This window comes from Leptonotus elevatus, chromosome 3 (genome assembly GCF_054856555.1).
Source record: "Leptonotus elevatus isolate MCC_2025b chromosome 3, RoL_Lele_1.0, whole genome shotgun sequence".
NCBI classification, from domain to species: domain Eukaryota; kingdom Metazoa; phylum Chordata; class Actinopteri; order Syngnathiformes; family Syngnathidae; genus Leptonotus; species Leptonotus elevatus.
In genome coordinates this window covers 28611837-28627141 of record NC_141241.1, presented here as the reverse complement: position 1 = coordinate 28627141, position 15305 = coordinate 28611837, and the positions used below count along the sequence as shown (strand labels likewise).

General features: G+C 36.8%; 1 protein-coding gene across 10 annotated transcripts in view; it reads right to left on the bottom strand.

Moving 5' to 3' along the window:
* The window catches only part of LOC147178114 (serine/threonine-protein kinase BRSK2-like), a 172696-nt gene that overhangs the window by 81844 nt on the left and 75547 nt on the right, over positions 1–15305 (bottom strand). For all 10 annotated transcript variants that reach the window (XM_086072184.1, XM_086072189.1, XM_086072185.1 and 7 more), the window contains one exon: positions 7309–7403. In XM_086072184.1, the coding sequence (XP_085928310.1) occupies positions 7309–7403 (95 nt within the window). The remainder of the gene's footprint in view (positions 1–7308; positions 7404–15305) is intronic.

Below are 15305 nucleotides of genomic sequence, written 5' to 3'. Positions count from 1 at the left end.
ATTCAGTACGCCGCTCAGCTCCTGTGGCATTTTTCGGCTTGCTAGCATTTCCCTGTGAATGACACAATGCGTAGACTGGCATTCAGGTGCAACCGCCTTGATCCGAGCATTTAAACCAGACAGCCGTCCAGTCATGGCAGCAGCTCCGTCCGTGCATATGCCGACACAAAAGGACCATTTCAGTTTTCCTGACATATAATCATCTAGCGACTTAAATAGTTCTGCAGCTGTAGTTTTAGTTGGTAATGATAGTGCACAGACAAATAAACTTTTTAAAGAAGGTTGTTTTTTGCTCATTTTGCTAGCTTGGAATTAAATTTAGCGTGACGTATCATGTGACGTGTGGTGTAGTGGCCTTGAAGTGCGTCAAGTGAGACGGATGTAACAGACAGAATCCGGCCACTTTTCAAAATAAAACATAATTTTCGAAAAAAAATAAAAATAATGCAATTTTTTTTCTTTCGGTACCAAATGACCCACGGCCCGGTACTGGGCCGCGGCCCGGTGGTTGGGGACCACTGGTCTAGAGCACAGGACGTCCGGGTATGGGGAGGCTGACTCGCAAGTCACAAGTTTCGATCGACACGTAATCCCCTTGCAATGGTTTTGTGTGATGTCACCCAAGCACGGCGCCATAAAATCAGAACAACGAGGAAAGAGGAAAAACTTGTGGTGGTTACCGTTTTTTTCTGCAGTTTTTATGTAATTGCTGTGGATGGATGGTCTGAGTGAGGGGAGACAGCGTGATGAAGAATTTGAAAAGACTAACAGCAGAGTGAAACGAAAATAGGCAAAGGATTATTAAAATAATTGTTTTGGTGGAAGAGACTAAAGCCGAGAATGCATCATCGTCGCGCATGAAGCTAAGATATATTTTTTATACAAAATTGTTTTTTGCCAATCAGCATATTTATCGGGCCGGCGGAGTAACAACCCTCTAGTAGGACCTCCGCTCGTCCTCGTAAGTTCCTGTAAATGTGGCGCGGTTGGGAAGGCTAAGACGCGCACATACAGGGCTGGCCCCATAAATTTACCACGAAATTCCTGCGGTGGAAACGCGGCTTTGGACACACTTTCCTGGGTCGGAGCTTCCTCAGCTGTCCTCTGACCTGGTCTGTGGTGAGGAGTGGTGATGATTGTGTTGATGTGGGGGTGGAGGAGGGGGATGTTGTGGTGTCTGTCAGGAGATGTGTCGAGGGGGGAGGGTGTCAGATAAATGTATACATTAGTTATCCCAAATTTAGTCTTTTATTAATTGTAAAGCATTTATTTAACCCTGTGAATTTATTCAACATTGGAGTCGACTGCAGTCACAATACAGGAAATGTGCCCTCAACACAAGACAAATGGCCAAGACAAATGGCCGAGATGATACATGCCAAGTTAGAAGTAAATCGGATAAAAACTGTTGGCAAATAGGCAAAAAGAATGACCACAGTGAATGTGCAAAAATGGGCCAAAATTTTAGGATATGGCTTCCACTGACTTTTTTTGTGTATCTCGGGGCGCTTCACGTGCCCGCCAATTTTTGTAGCTCTCGGTCAAACGTGCCGGGATTGGTGCATATTTTTCCACGCTAGGGGGCACTATATGTTGTTATGGCAACTTTATAATATCTCATTTTTCGCCGAGCCCGAGGAGTGTGCAACGTTTGGTGAGTTTTCGGAAATGTTTAGGTCCCCAAAAATGAGATCGTTTACAAAGAAGAAGAAGAAGAATGAAAAACAAAAGGGATCTCGCAGCGGTAACTGCTCGGGCCCTAATGATAAAGAAGAAGAAGAGGTAGTAAGTTATTTCGGAAACAGAGGAAAAGGTCGAAATAACAAAAGAAGAAGAAGTTATGAAAACAATAGGAAGACCTGTAATTAGTCCACAAGAAATTATGATGTTTGATGGAAGTATAATATTAGAGGACATTGGGCTAGAAATTTCCCTCAAAAGTACAATACAGATAGTTCAAAATGATTATAAGAGTTGAAAAAACACTGATAACCGGTAAAGGACGACTGTGTGATGTATAGGTAAAATATGTTTTTTATGGAAAATGTATAATGTTAAGAACTAATGAATTGATTGAGAAATTAAAAGATAAAAGAATGAAGGTAATGAAGTTTAGCGTGGACAGCCAAAAAGGAGGGGCATTGAGGCCTCGGTTTCTCCCTTATAAGCCTGATCCTCTAATGTGACTTTCCTCCTCCACTTTCTGTGGACAAGAATTTAGCAATAGTCCACCCCCTATGAAAGGCTTATGATAGAAATGGAAAATACATAATTACATATATATTATTAGATACATAGATAATGCAAATTTGGTTTGTTAAATACAAGTTTAGAGAAATCTGAAAATTTGCTTTGAGTAAGTAATGATGATTTTTGGCTATGACTATTGCAAAGTATTTATAGAGGCACCATGGGGCAAATTGCCAAATGGGGAAGGCCTTTTTACTCAAATGATAGACCCTTTTATGTGAAATTGCAATGACTTCCTAACAGAAAAAACGATTACGTACTCAAAAAGACCTTGGACTATTTATTAATACTTTGACTTATTGACTACATTTGAAAACACTTACTAGGATTTAAATGTTTTAAAAGTTTTATTACTGTGATGTTTGCATGTGTTAACAGACTTGACAGTGACTCATGCAGATTCTAATTGTAACAACACAAAATTGAAGTAAGAGACCTGAAGTAAAGGAGTTGAATTTGACTACTCAAAGTTTAGATGAGTCTATAAATTATGCTAGACATGCTGAGAGTGTAGTATAAAATAGAAAATAAAGCTGAGACATGTTGGTGTGATAAAGAAGGTGTGGGAATGTTTGACATACTAGTGAAATTGTAAGTAGAGCAGAAAAGACAGGTTAAAGAGGGTAAGGATAATGCTGGACAAACTAGGAAGTTGTTTGAATTAATGATGTAATGTATAACAGTTATGGTAGAAGGAAACAGTAAATGTTGAGATGGTAAGTGTCTGCGTCAGATTAGATGAGATTAGGAAAAGAGAAGAGATGACAGTATATTTTTATATTCTAAACTGTACAGGAAGAGCTGTTTAACCTGCTTCCTGATTAATTCTGGATAAAAAGTAATTCTGATGTTAGTTTAATGACAGCATGTAAGTAAGTGGAAATCAGAGCAAATAAGTAAATATTATCTATGCTAAAGACTATTTATTGAAGTAAGATGCTGAAGTAAAGATACATTTGACTAGGACTTGCTAAAGGCAGGAGTGCTGATTGAAAGTGCTACATTTATTAACAAGACACACATTATTAGATCATTTGGATTCTGAAGCAAGATGTTCTTGATGAAAAAGTAATTAATAACAATACTACAACAGTACTGTACACCAAAATTGTATATTCTGGTTAAGATTTACACTGGAAGAAAAATATACATACATACATACATGATATGTATATGATTACCACAAGGATATTGTGAATGTCCCATAATACCCTCTCAAGCAATTATAAATTGCTTGGGTACACTTGAAAGTCAGACTTTTAACTTGCATGGATGACATTTTTTATGGCATCAAAGAAAATGAATTAAACTGTGAGAAAAAGGAAAAAAACTTTAATTTACTAATAAATAGAGAATAATGAAAATAAAGTTATATTACCCTTTTGTGCAACAAGGGTGTAATATTTAGGTTATGTTTTGACTGTAAAGTGGTTATTATGGAGACCCAACGAGAAAAGAAGCAATCTTGTCGGCCCTAAGATTTGAAACAAAACACTAAATGATATCTTAAAACCCATGGGTGATATTGTGACCCGTTGTGAGCTTTTGTTGTTTTTGATTGTGCTATTTTAAAATGAAATGACACCCACAGGTTGATTTTGGGGCTGCGCAATTATTGCATTAGTTGGGGCGCTAATTATGCTAAGATAACAATGCCACTTATGAAATTGAATTGAGACAAAGACAATGTCTGACAAATTTTGATGGATAAATGAATGTGAAAAATGCAGTTTGTAAATTAAATTAAACAATGGCAGTATTGGCTTTACCAAAATATTAGAAAGCCATTTGAGAAGACAGTTGATTGCTGATATGGTTACGACTTTAGTTTTGTTTAGAAAACATGAAGTAGAACTTAAGCCAGTATCATATACTGGTATTCATTGTTTACAAGATGATTGATATGCATGGCGACTTTATTATAACTACATCTAACTTTTGAAAAAATTATTACATTAAACTTAGCTACATGTAGTATAATACAATTAGTTTTGAAAAGTAAGTGCCTATAAGTCTACTATGGGCAGACCCCAAAATTCTGCTCCTCCAAGACATGTAAACTACAGTGTTCTTTCGCAAATTAGGGCCTAAGCAGTGACGGCTACGAGGAGGTCCCTATTGTTTTTGTAATTATGCAGTTGCTTTTTTACAATCTTGCTGATTGTGTGGATTTTTTGTAAAAAAAATAAAGGATGTTAGTGATACACGAGGGAACACTGTAGTGCACCAATTAGAAAAATGAAAACCATCTGTAAAAATTAATTATATGTAGTGAAAGTTTGTTTAAGTGGATCGTAACTTTGAGATGTGAGCCATGAATGTCCCAACAGGGGGGATATAGTAAACATTGTAACAACACTTTACTACATATAATTTTTTGATGTTTTTAATTTTTTTATGTTTGTAGAAATGTTGTTATATATGGATTTGATGTTTCTAATATTCTACAATTTTCGTTAGTGTGTATGGATTTTATTGAATTGAACAAAAGTTAGAAAATGTGAATATTACCAAGTACTGAAAACATTTTAAAATGAGTTAAAATTATTCCAGCAAAAACACTGGAGTAAGAATGAAAGTCACTTTGTAAGTCACATTGTAAAAAAAAAAAATACAAGAAGAGGAATAAATATACATGACCAAGGCATGAAGATTATGGTCAGAAAGACTGGAGAATTGTAAAAGGAACAGGGCAGTTTAGTCTGTTTGAAATTTTGTATGGTAGACTAATTTGCCTATTGTAAATAACCTGTTAAGTAAAGCAGATGAAATAAATTGATTTAGTAACTGAGGAGATTGTTAAATGACGTGGAAGTGAAAATGTTTAATCAAACGCCAGACGACTCTCTGCATCTGCAGGAAGGCCAACCTCCCATCATGGGTTGTGACTGGGTTTTGATCAAAGGTCCAGCCCAAAGCAGGAAGGTCCGTAAGTGTCGTTGATGTCCCCGAAGGCTGTGAAGATCGCTGAACGACCCTCCTGGATACACCTATCGCACGGCACAACAGGTACCATTGACTAACTGGTTGCGGGGCAAAGCTTGACCGAATCAAGGTGAGAGAGGGAAAAAAAACAAGCAGCTTGTCTAGTTGTGGAGAAGTCAGTCAGGAGGATGGGAGCACATTCAGTCTGCTCCCCAACAAAGTTCCGCAACCACTGTGAAGTCTAGGGCCTGTCCATTGTCCTGGAAGTGTCAGAAGGGACAAATCAAGGAGACATCGAGTCCCTCTCCTGAATCCTGAGGTTAAGATGCGATCGGACTCATTCGGGGCTTTACTTTTGTTTTATTTTTGTTTTTGAAGCCATCTTGAGGGGGACGAGAGACAGCTGGCTGAACTAATGCTGAAAATTACATACAAAAGCACCAGACTCTGTGCGCACTGGATTACGAACATTGGACAATATACAAACATTAAGCAATAACTCATTGATTGCACTTGAAGTACAACACTTTTGATTATATTGTTGTGATGATAATTATTTCATTAACATGTTTTTTATGATGGAAAGAACAAATATTATGTTATGCTCTATGATGGTAATATTTTGCCTATTTAACAAATACATGGTATTTGTATGTTTTAAATGATCCTACTGTTGAAAATCTAACTGAAGTGACTGATATGAGAATTTGAGCAAATATGTGATAAATAGGAGGGAAATGTCAGATAAATGTATACATTAGTTATGTAATGGGGCTGGACAATATACAAACATTAAGCAATAACTCATTGATTGCACTTGAAAGACAACACTTTGGATTATATTGTTGTGATGATAATTATTTCACTAATATGGTTTTTATGATAGAAAGAAAAAATATTATGTTACGCTCTATGATGGTAATATTTTGCCTATTTAACAAATACATGGTATTTGTATGTTTTAAATGATCCTACTGTTGAAAATCTAACTGAAGTGACTGATATGAGAATTTGAGCAAATATGTGATGAATAGGAGGGAAATGTCAGATAAATGTATACATTAGTTATGTAATGGGGCTGGTTGAACCTATTGAAAAAGTCATTCAGTTCGTATGCCCTCTCCACTGTCCCCCCTGCGGCTCTGGTCTTTTTGTTGAGACCTGTGATGGTCCTCACACCTTCCCAGACCTCCCTCATGTTGTTGTCCCTCAGCTTCATCAGCAAAAGAGCGTAGTGGTGAAAATCTGGTCCAATGTTTTTCTCCTTGAGTGTAAGGTGTTCGTTCGTATGTGAGGTATTTAATTTTTAGAGCTGTCAAACGATTACATTTTTAAATCAGTTTTATTAAGCGATTAATCATGATTAATCGCTTAATAAAACATTATCAAAAAAAAATCCCCGCCAAATTTGAAGAACACCGTTTATGTGTTAATTATTTTGACATTCAATGTTATGAGGAAGTCTTCAACATTTTTTGATCCACTGCACACGCTCATCCTCATCTTTTTCTAATCAGTTAATTTCTTGCATAATTTAAAATGGAAAAAAATTACCCCAATATTTTGACATGAACAGATATTCTAAATGTGATACGCAAATATGTATTAAATGCTTTACTTTAATGCATGTAATGATGTTTATTGCTCAAACACAACCTGTGCTACCTTAAACGTAGCCATTCGCTGTCACGCTAAAGGATAATCTATGGTCAAAATTAATAGTGTGATTAATCTGTGTTAATTCATGATTAATGCAATAATTTTTTGTGATTAATTAATCAGTTAACGCTTTTACTTTGACAGCACTATTAATTATGTAATTCTTTTGTTTTTAGTGTTATTGTAATTATTTAAGGAAAAAAAACATGGCTGTAATCCAGCCTAAAATAATCAATAATCATACTGATTTATCTTAAGGCAATGGGACTGCACAGCATGAAAAAAGGGACAGTCAAATCATAACCCCAGATGCAGTTTATCTTCATTAAGTTTTTTTGTTTACATTACCAGTGGAACAAATGTCCGTATAAATGTGACACTTACATTGAGAAGCAACAGATAATGCTTCCCTTCTGCAATAATAGCAGTGACTGAAGCTCTTAACTCACTCGATATTGTGTAGAAATGTCTTACCTTCATAAGAACAGACTCGCTGAGCTTTTCTCTGTTGACTATCTTTATTGCAACCTTCTGGCAGGTGACACAATGGATGCCTAGCTTGACAAGTCCTGCAACAAAAACATGACATCAAATTTAAATCCAGAACAAAATAATCTCATATTTAGGTTCCGTTATCTGGTTTTAAAATTGCATTAAAGATGGATTATACCAAGTGTGGTGTCAGTGTGTAGCAGTTGACAATGTACATTGTATCCTAGAACAGGGTTGCAAATAGATATTGTTTTAATGTGTACAAAACATGTACAAAAAGTAATGTTTATTCATGTACTGATTTTTATTTAAAATATTCACTGCAGAGTAACTACTAAAAAAGTTTAATTTGAACTTCTGTATTTTGATAACTGCACGAGGAATGCAAATAACAGGAAAACATATTTTCAACCTTCCAGACACTACCAGTGTCTGTTCTGGCTTAGACGCACGATTGGGGGTGCAAGGTGATCTCCAATTGTCCACCTCACATGTGTGGTCGACTATATCATCCGCAAAGGGAGATCTTGCTGTAAGAACCTCATCTCTCAAACCCCAGCGAGTCAATTTCTTATTCTGCAATGTCTAAGACTGCATGTGCTTCGACCACCCGGATAGTAATGGGAATGAGAGGAGTCGCTTCAATGGACCTTTCGCAAACCGCGCCCCCAAACTCCCCTATGTCCGTGAAGCTTTTCTCAGCTCCATCGAAATCCATTGTAAAATAAATTGATCCACAAAACTTTTGTCAGCTTCAATAAAACTAGACCAAACCAAATTCCAACAAGCTGTGGACCTCCAGCAAGCAAAATAGTAAAGATGTGCCCATAAATTGTGTAAATCGGACATGAGGAATACACAAAGTGGAGCGATGTCTTCAATGGATTGCACGATGTGGACAGCCTCACCCCCAGCGAAATGTCTTCAAAACAAGCATTCCTACGTTTGCTCCAAGGTAAGACTATAATGGGCTAGGCTAAAGCTAACCAGCAACCGAATGAAGTCAAGTTCACTTTAGCTCTAGAGGCAAGATCATCTACAAAAGTGGACATCAGTTATACTTACGATTATTTAATATTTTATATTATCAGGATATAATCCGCCATTCATCATCTAATTTGGCGAGTGCGCCTGCATTTTCGGTGAGCTCTTTATGACGAGATGCATTGTAAAAATACACAGTTTATCTTGAACATTGTTATTAATGTTAGCTGGGTAACTTCCCATCTTGGTAGTTTATGCTGGGTCTCATACTGGGAGCGCTGTGATGTTTCATCGAGTTACACTAAATTACAATTACATTTATTAAAAATGGGGATTAATTTGCGGCATTACAATTTCCACACTGAGAAAGAGACAGATGCCATTGTTGTACTGGATTTATCTTGAAACCTGTATGATTTAGCCTTGATAGTTGTGAAGTCTGCTTTTCTGCATGTTTTAATATAATAAATATATCCTTTTATTGCATACTGTAGACTAGGGTTCACCAATTCCGGTCCGGAGTCCTGCAGGTTTTAGATGTTTCCGCCTATCAACACACCTGATACTAAAAATTAGGATCGTTATCAGGCATGCTGATGAGCTGATTAAATCAATCTGGTGTGCTCGTGGGCGGAAACATCTACAACGTGCAGGACTCCGGACCTCAAGGACCGGATTTGGTGAACCCTGCTGCAAACCCTTTTGCCTTGATCTGAAAGATATCGCAATTGTATTGTTCCAAAAACATCCACTGAAATGCTCTGGTACATTCATTTATACTGTACAGTATGTGTACAGGAGGATTTCGGACCCGGAAGTGTCAGCTGAAGGGGGCGGGGCTTTTGTGAAAGGTCCATTGGCCGGGGTTAGCTGCGCTCCATCCCACAACAACCCACATTAATGCAAAACGCCCAAATCGATTTGAACTAGTCAAGCAAAATAACAAAGGAAAGAAAACTCTAACCACACGCACAGACAGACAGCGCTTTGCGCTGGACTTGCGTTGGGCACGAAAATAGGGCCCATTGTGTATATCTGAGGACGGAGTTGTTGTCACAATAAGCATGTCAAGATGGCTTTATCGGTACTTAAAACACAATTACACAAATGATACATCTCAGTCAAAGCCTAAACACTCAGGACTGTATGGCACACTGTAAATACCTCATCATAACCATGCACTGCTCATAAGATTTCACAGCCGATGAGTGCTTCAGTATCTGAAAAGTGATTTCCCAACAGGATCTCACAAGAAGACAGTGTTGGGGATGTTGCCAAAAGGACAGCCTTGGGGCTCTTTTATGTCTTCACTTAGAAGTGCAATGATATCCAGAGTGAAACTGCCTAGGCGATTGATATTGTCAAAGCAGCTCATGTATGGTTTTAAGTTGTAACTGCTTGGTACAAGACAGGGTTGGGAAGATCTTAAATGGCAGAGAGATGGACGGATGGACGGTTGGGCAGGCTGGCAGCTGGACGGTCAAATGGACAGACAGACGGACAAACAGATTTTAGATTATTTGAATTAAAATTGCATTGCAGAGTAGAAAAATGTTATACATTCTCCCGATCTGTGCCTTATTACACGCATCATTTGCCGCACAGTTGTGCAGCTTGCCTCTGCCTTTCAGATGTGGTATTTAAAGATGCAAAAACAGCCAACAATAACAAACGATACTTATATTGACTTAATTGAAAGAAAACCAAATTCAAAGTTTCTTAAATCAGTCAAAGAAAAATAACTAATTAATATTTTTGGTTGTAAAGACAAAACATCTACTGACTGTGGTCAAAGTATGAAGAGAGTGGAAAAGAAAATCCTGGGAACCACCATTTACTTACATCAGCAGTTTATCATTTCAAATTGGGCAATTTTCAAATAAAATGAAAACTGTCCTCTGCACTTTAGAATTTTTTGACCATGTGGAATTTAAAACTGCACAATTAATGTATAAAGCAAGACATATCTTATAGCCAGGCAATACCGAAAACATGTTTTCAGAAATAGGGTTGTTACAGTTCAAGGTGAATATATAACTTCAAGACAGTACTCAAGGACAACAATTAAAATCTTGTGTATATCTCTATGAGCAGTGAAAGTTTGGAACAGACTGAATATTGACCAACACAGTAAATTCTGTAGAGTAAATTTAACTATTTTTAGACTGGGACCAAATAGACTCAGTTTTAGAGTAATATTTACACATGGAAGAGCGTAAAATAAAGAATTAAAGAAAAAAAGTCACTCAAGGGTTGAGGAACGAACCTACAACCTTCAGCTTGGGAGACAGCCAATATACCCCCTGAGCCACGCAGCTCCTGCTGTGTGTTAGTATATCGCTCGTGTCAGCAGGACTCTTCGTAACTCCAAGAGACCAAAAATTATGTTTTTAGTCTCCTCTTTGATATAAGCAGACAATAGGAGGGGCATGACGTTTCGGTCAGTGTGCTGGAGTCCATAAATAAAAAACTTGACGTCCTCGGCCTCATCCTCGAGGACGTCAAAGAATTAAAGGTAAGCCTGGAATTCGTCAGTCAGCAGGTAAGCGACCTTCAACGGGAAAATGCCGAGTTACACTCTTTACTCGCGGCTGTTTCAGCCGAGCTGGAAACTATGAAAAAGGAGAATAAAACGCTAAAAGAAACAGTTTTAGATGTCCAATCCCATAGTATGCGGGAGAATTTAATATTCTCAGGCATATCCGAGAATATCTCTGACAACCCAGAGGTTGAGATAAAAAATATTATGACGACGTCGTTAAAAATTCCTCAGGAGACGGTAAATAACATCTCTTTTGACCAGGTACATCGGCTTGGAGCCCGTAGGGGCAACAAACCCCGTCCTATTATTGCCAAGTTTGAGCATTTTAAACAGAAAGAATTTGTAAAAAGTAAAGGACGGGAGCTTAAAGGGACCTCATTTGGAATGAATGATCAATTCCCGAGAGAGATCAATGAGCGGCGAAAGGTACTGTTTCCTATAATGAAACAAAATAGGCAGGAGGGTAAACGGACTACGATAGCCGTTGATAAGTTATATATCGATGGCCAACTATTCCGGAACCCCAATTCCACTCCCTGGCTGTTCTAATTGGCATTGGTGTAACTAAACTTAGTTTGATTATTAGGTGTATACATATACTGTATATGTGGTTATAAAACCAAAAATATGAATACTTATTATGTTTAGGCTATATTATAAATATAATATTAATACACAACTATATCTAAAGTATATTTAAACAAAAAAATCTCGCTTGGGTTACGGGTGTATTGTTATGTTTAATCCCCTGTTAATTTCCTTCACTTTCACCTCCCTACTCGTTTTTGCACTGTTTTATTTACTTACACGTTACCTTACACGTTACCTCATATTTTACACAAACTATATAAATCACCTAACCACTCTGATTCTATCCTATAACATGCCAGTGGTGGCAAATGGCCTATACAGATATATACATAGGACTGAGTTTATATTGTTTGTATGCATAAATTAGTTGTGGTTTCCTGGAATGTTTGTGGGGCTCGCTCACTGGCAAAAAGAATAAAAACTTTAGACCATCTCTTAAAATTAAAAGCAGATATTTGCCTCCTACAAGAAACCCACCTACAAAAATCTGAAGAAAAATTACTTATTGATAAAAATTTTAGCCAAGCGTACTCTGCCCCTTATAACAGTAGACAAAGGGGAGTCTGTATACTCATACATAAGAATTTACTCTTTACTCTAAATAATACAATAACAGACCCAGAGGGCCGATACATTATTATTCAGGTGACTATATTTAATAAAATATATACATTTGGTAATTTATATGCCCCTAATAATGATGATCCGGCCTTTTTCCATGAATTTTTCTCTAAGCTGTTTGAATTAGCAGCGAACTCTACTATTATTATTGGAGGAGACGTTAACACAGTCTTAAATCCATTAATAGATCGATCTAATAAAACAACATGTATAAGGCGATCACAATCTACAAAAGTAATAGGGGAATATATGGATGACTTTGGCCTCGTCGACAGCTGGAGACTTAAAAACCCAAATAAGAAGGAATTTACCTTTTCCGCTGTGCACCGGTCCTTTTCAAGAATTGATTTTTTTCTTACAAATAATTCTATTGCTGATAAAACTGTTACAAAAATACATCCTATTATTATTAGCGACCATGCACCAGTCTCCCTTTCCCTACAAGTTGATTATACCTTTAAACCACCACCGACATGGCGTTTTAATATCTCACTGCTAAACGACGCAGAATTTGACAAAATTATAAGAAAAGAATGGGCAGACTTTTTGGAAATAAATGACTCTCCAGACCTATCTCCAGCTCTTCTCTGGGAAGCTGGGAAAGCAGTAATTAGAGGTAAAATTATATCATATTCATCTTATAAAAAGAAACAGGATCAAAAATTAGAAAAAGACTTGGAAGATAAAATTAAACAACTGACGGATGAGTACGCAATAAACCCAAATAACCAAATATGGACTGACTTACAAAATACAAAAATACAGTTAGACGATATGTTAACTAAAAAGAGAGTTTATAATACAACAATTGAGATACAACAACTTTGAATATAATAACAAATCAGGTAAATTTCTTGCAAACCAACTTCAACTTAATCGGGAAAAATCGCTTATAACGGCTATTAAAGGGACAACTGGTGAATGTACACAATCACCAGAAGAAATTAATCAAATTTTTTATAATTATTATCACAACCAATACTCAGAAACTAATAAGCCTAACCCAGAGCATATTGAGGCATTCCTCAGTAGCTTAAATATACCTCAGTTAACTACTGAATATAAAAATATGTTAGATGCACCACTTACTATAAACAAGTTGTACAGTGCTCTAGATAGTATGCCAAATGGCAAAGCACCTGGCCCGGATGGTTATCCGGCTATATTTTTAAAGCACTTCTGGTCAATGCTTGCTCCACTATTCTTAAGAGTAGTAACAGAAATTAAAACTAATGGTCACATACGCACACACATGAATACAGCCGCAATTAAACTTTTATTAAAGCCAAAAAAAGACCCCACCCTTCCATCAAGTTACCGTCCGATTTCACTAATTAACACTGATATTAAAATTATCACTAAGGCTTTTACATCTAGATTAGAAACAGTAATCCCGACAATCATTCATAGCGACCAAACAGGCTTTATTAAAGAGCGTCACTCTACTAATAATATTAGAAGGCTCTTTAACCTTATTAGTATGTCACAGCGGCATGATAAAAAGGCAGTTATTATATCATTGGATGCAGAAAAAGCTTTTGATAAAGTTAACTGGTCCTTCCTCTTTGCTGTTTTAAATAAATTTGGCTTTGGGAAGTCATTTATTCACTGGGTGTCAGTATTATATGATTCTCCTAAAGCTACTGTTACTACTAATGGGATTATATCTAAGAGTTTTACTCTACAGAGAGGCACAAGACAGGGATGCCCCACTGTCGCCTTTATTATTTGCAATATTTAATGAACCGCTTGCATTAGCCATACGCCAGGAAAGAAGGATTCAAGGAATTCACTCTGGGGTAACAGAACATAAAATTAATCTATATGCCGATGATATTTTACTTTATTTAGAAAAGCCTGCTATTTCGTTAGGAGAAGTATTTAACTTAATAAATAAATTCTCACAGTTATCAGACTATTCTATTAACTGGAAAAAATCAACACTTCTACCTATTACAGAAAATTCATGGAACCCTGCAAGCCAGGACCCACACTACTCATTTCCTATAGGTAATTTAAAATACTTAGGCATAAAAATCTCACCTAAATTAACTGATTTAATTAATTTAAACTTTACTCCACTTCTGGATAGCATTTATAGTGACTTGGAGCGCTGAAATAATCTTCCTATTTCTCTAATAGGACGAATAGCCACTATTAAAATGAAAGTTTTACCCAAAATAAACTATTTTTTCTCAATGATTCCATTTAAACCTACAGCTAACTGGTTCCAGTTGTTGGACTCAGCCGTTACAAAATTTTACTGGAATAAAAAAAAAAGCAAAGATTAGTCTATCTACTCTTCAGAAAAATAAATCCAAAGGAGGTCTAGAGGCACCAAATTGTATGCACTACTATATAGCCAACCAGCTACAATATATTATTTTATGGGCACAACCCAATAGAGATACTAACTGTTGGCTGGAACTAGAACAGAAGGATTGTAATAACCTCAGACTCCTAGATTTAATCTTTATATCGATTAAGCGACATAACTGCTTTAAAAATCCAATGATTTCCGCCACCCTGACTGCCTGGTGGAAGGCACTAGAAATGACAAAAGCCCAAGTGGAGCCCTGCGGGCTTTCTCCCCTATGGCATAACCCCGACTTTCAAATTAACAACCAATCGTTTTATTTGAATGTGTGGGAGCAGAAAGGAATTACACATCTCCACCATCTCTTCTCAGATAATATGTTTATATCGGATACATCCTTGCTCCAAAAATACAAAATAAAAAACATAATTTTTTTACATTATCTGCAAGTTAAAAGTATGATAAAGAAACAAATTCCAACACTTCAGGGTACGCTCCAACCGCCTGTTTTAGCTAAAGATATTACCAAGCTTTCTCCGACAACAACAAAAAAACTCTCAAAAATATAAAAGTTAATTTCGCATACTTTCATATACTGATAAAACGTCTTTACCCATCTTGAAATGGGAAACAGACTTGTCTATAGCTCCGGAATCTGACTTTTGGATTCAAGTTTGTGAAAACGTTTTTAAAATGACAAAACACACAAATTTACAACTTATCCAATATAAAATTATTCACAGAACATACATTACTCAATATATGATGAAGAAAATGGGACTCTCAGACTCCGACATTTGTCTCCAGTGTTTACAAAACACTGCAGACACTTATTTTCATGCTTTATGGTTATGTACTCCGGTAATGTGTTTCTGGACTAAAGTCTCTGGGGCTGGGTTGGGGTGGATGGCGGGCGGGGGGGTC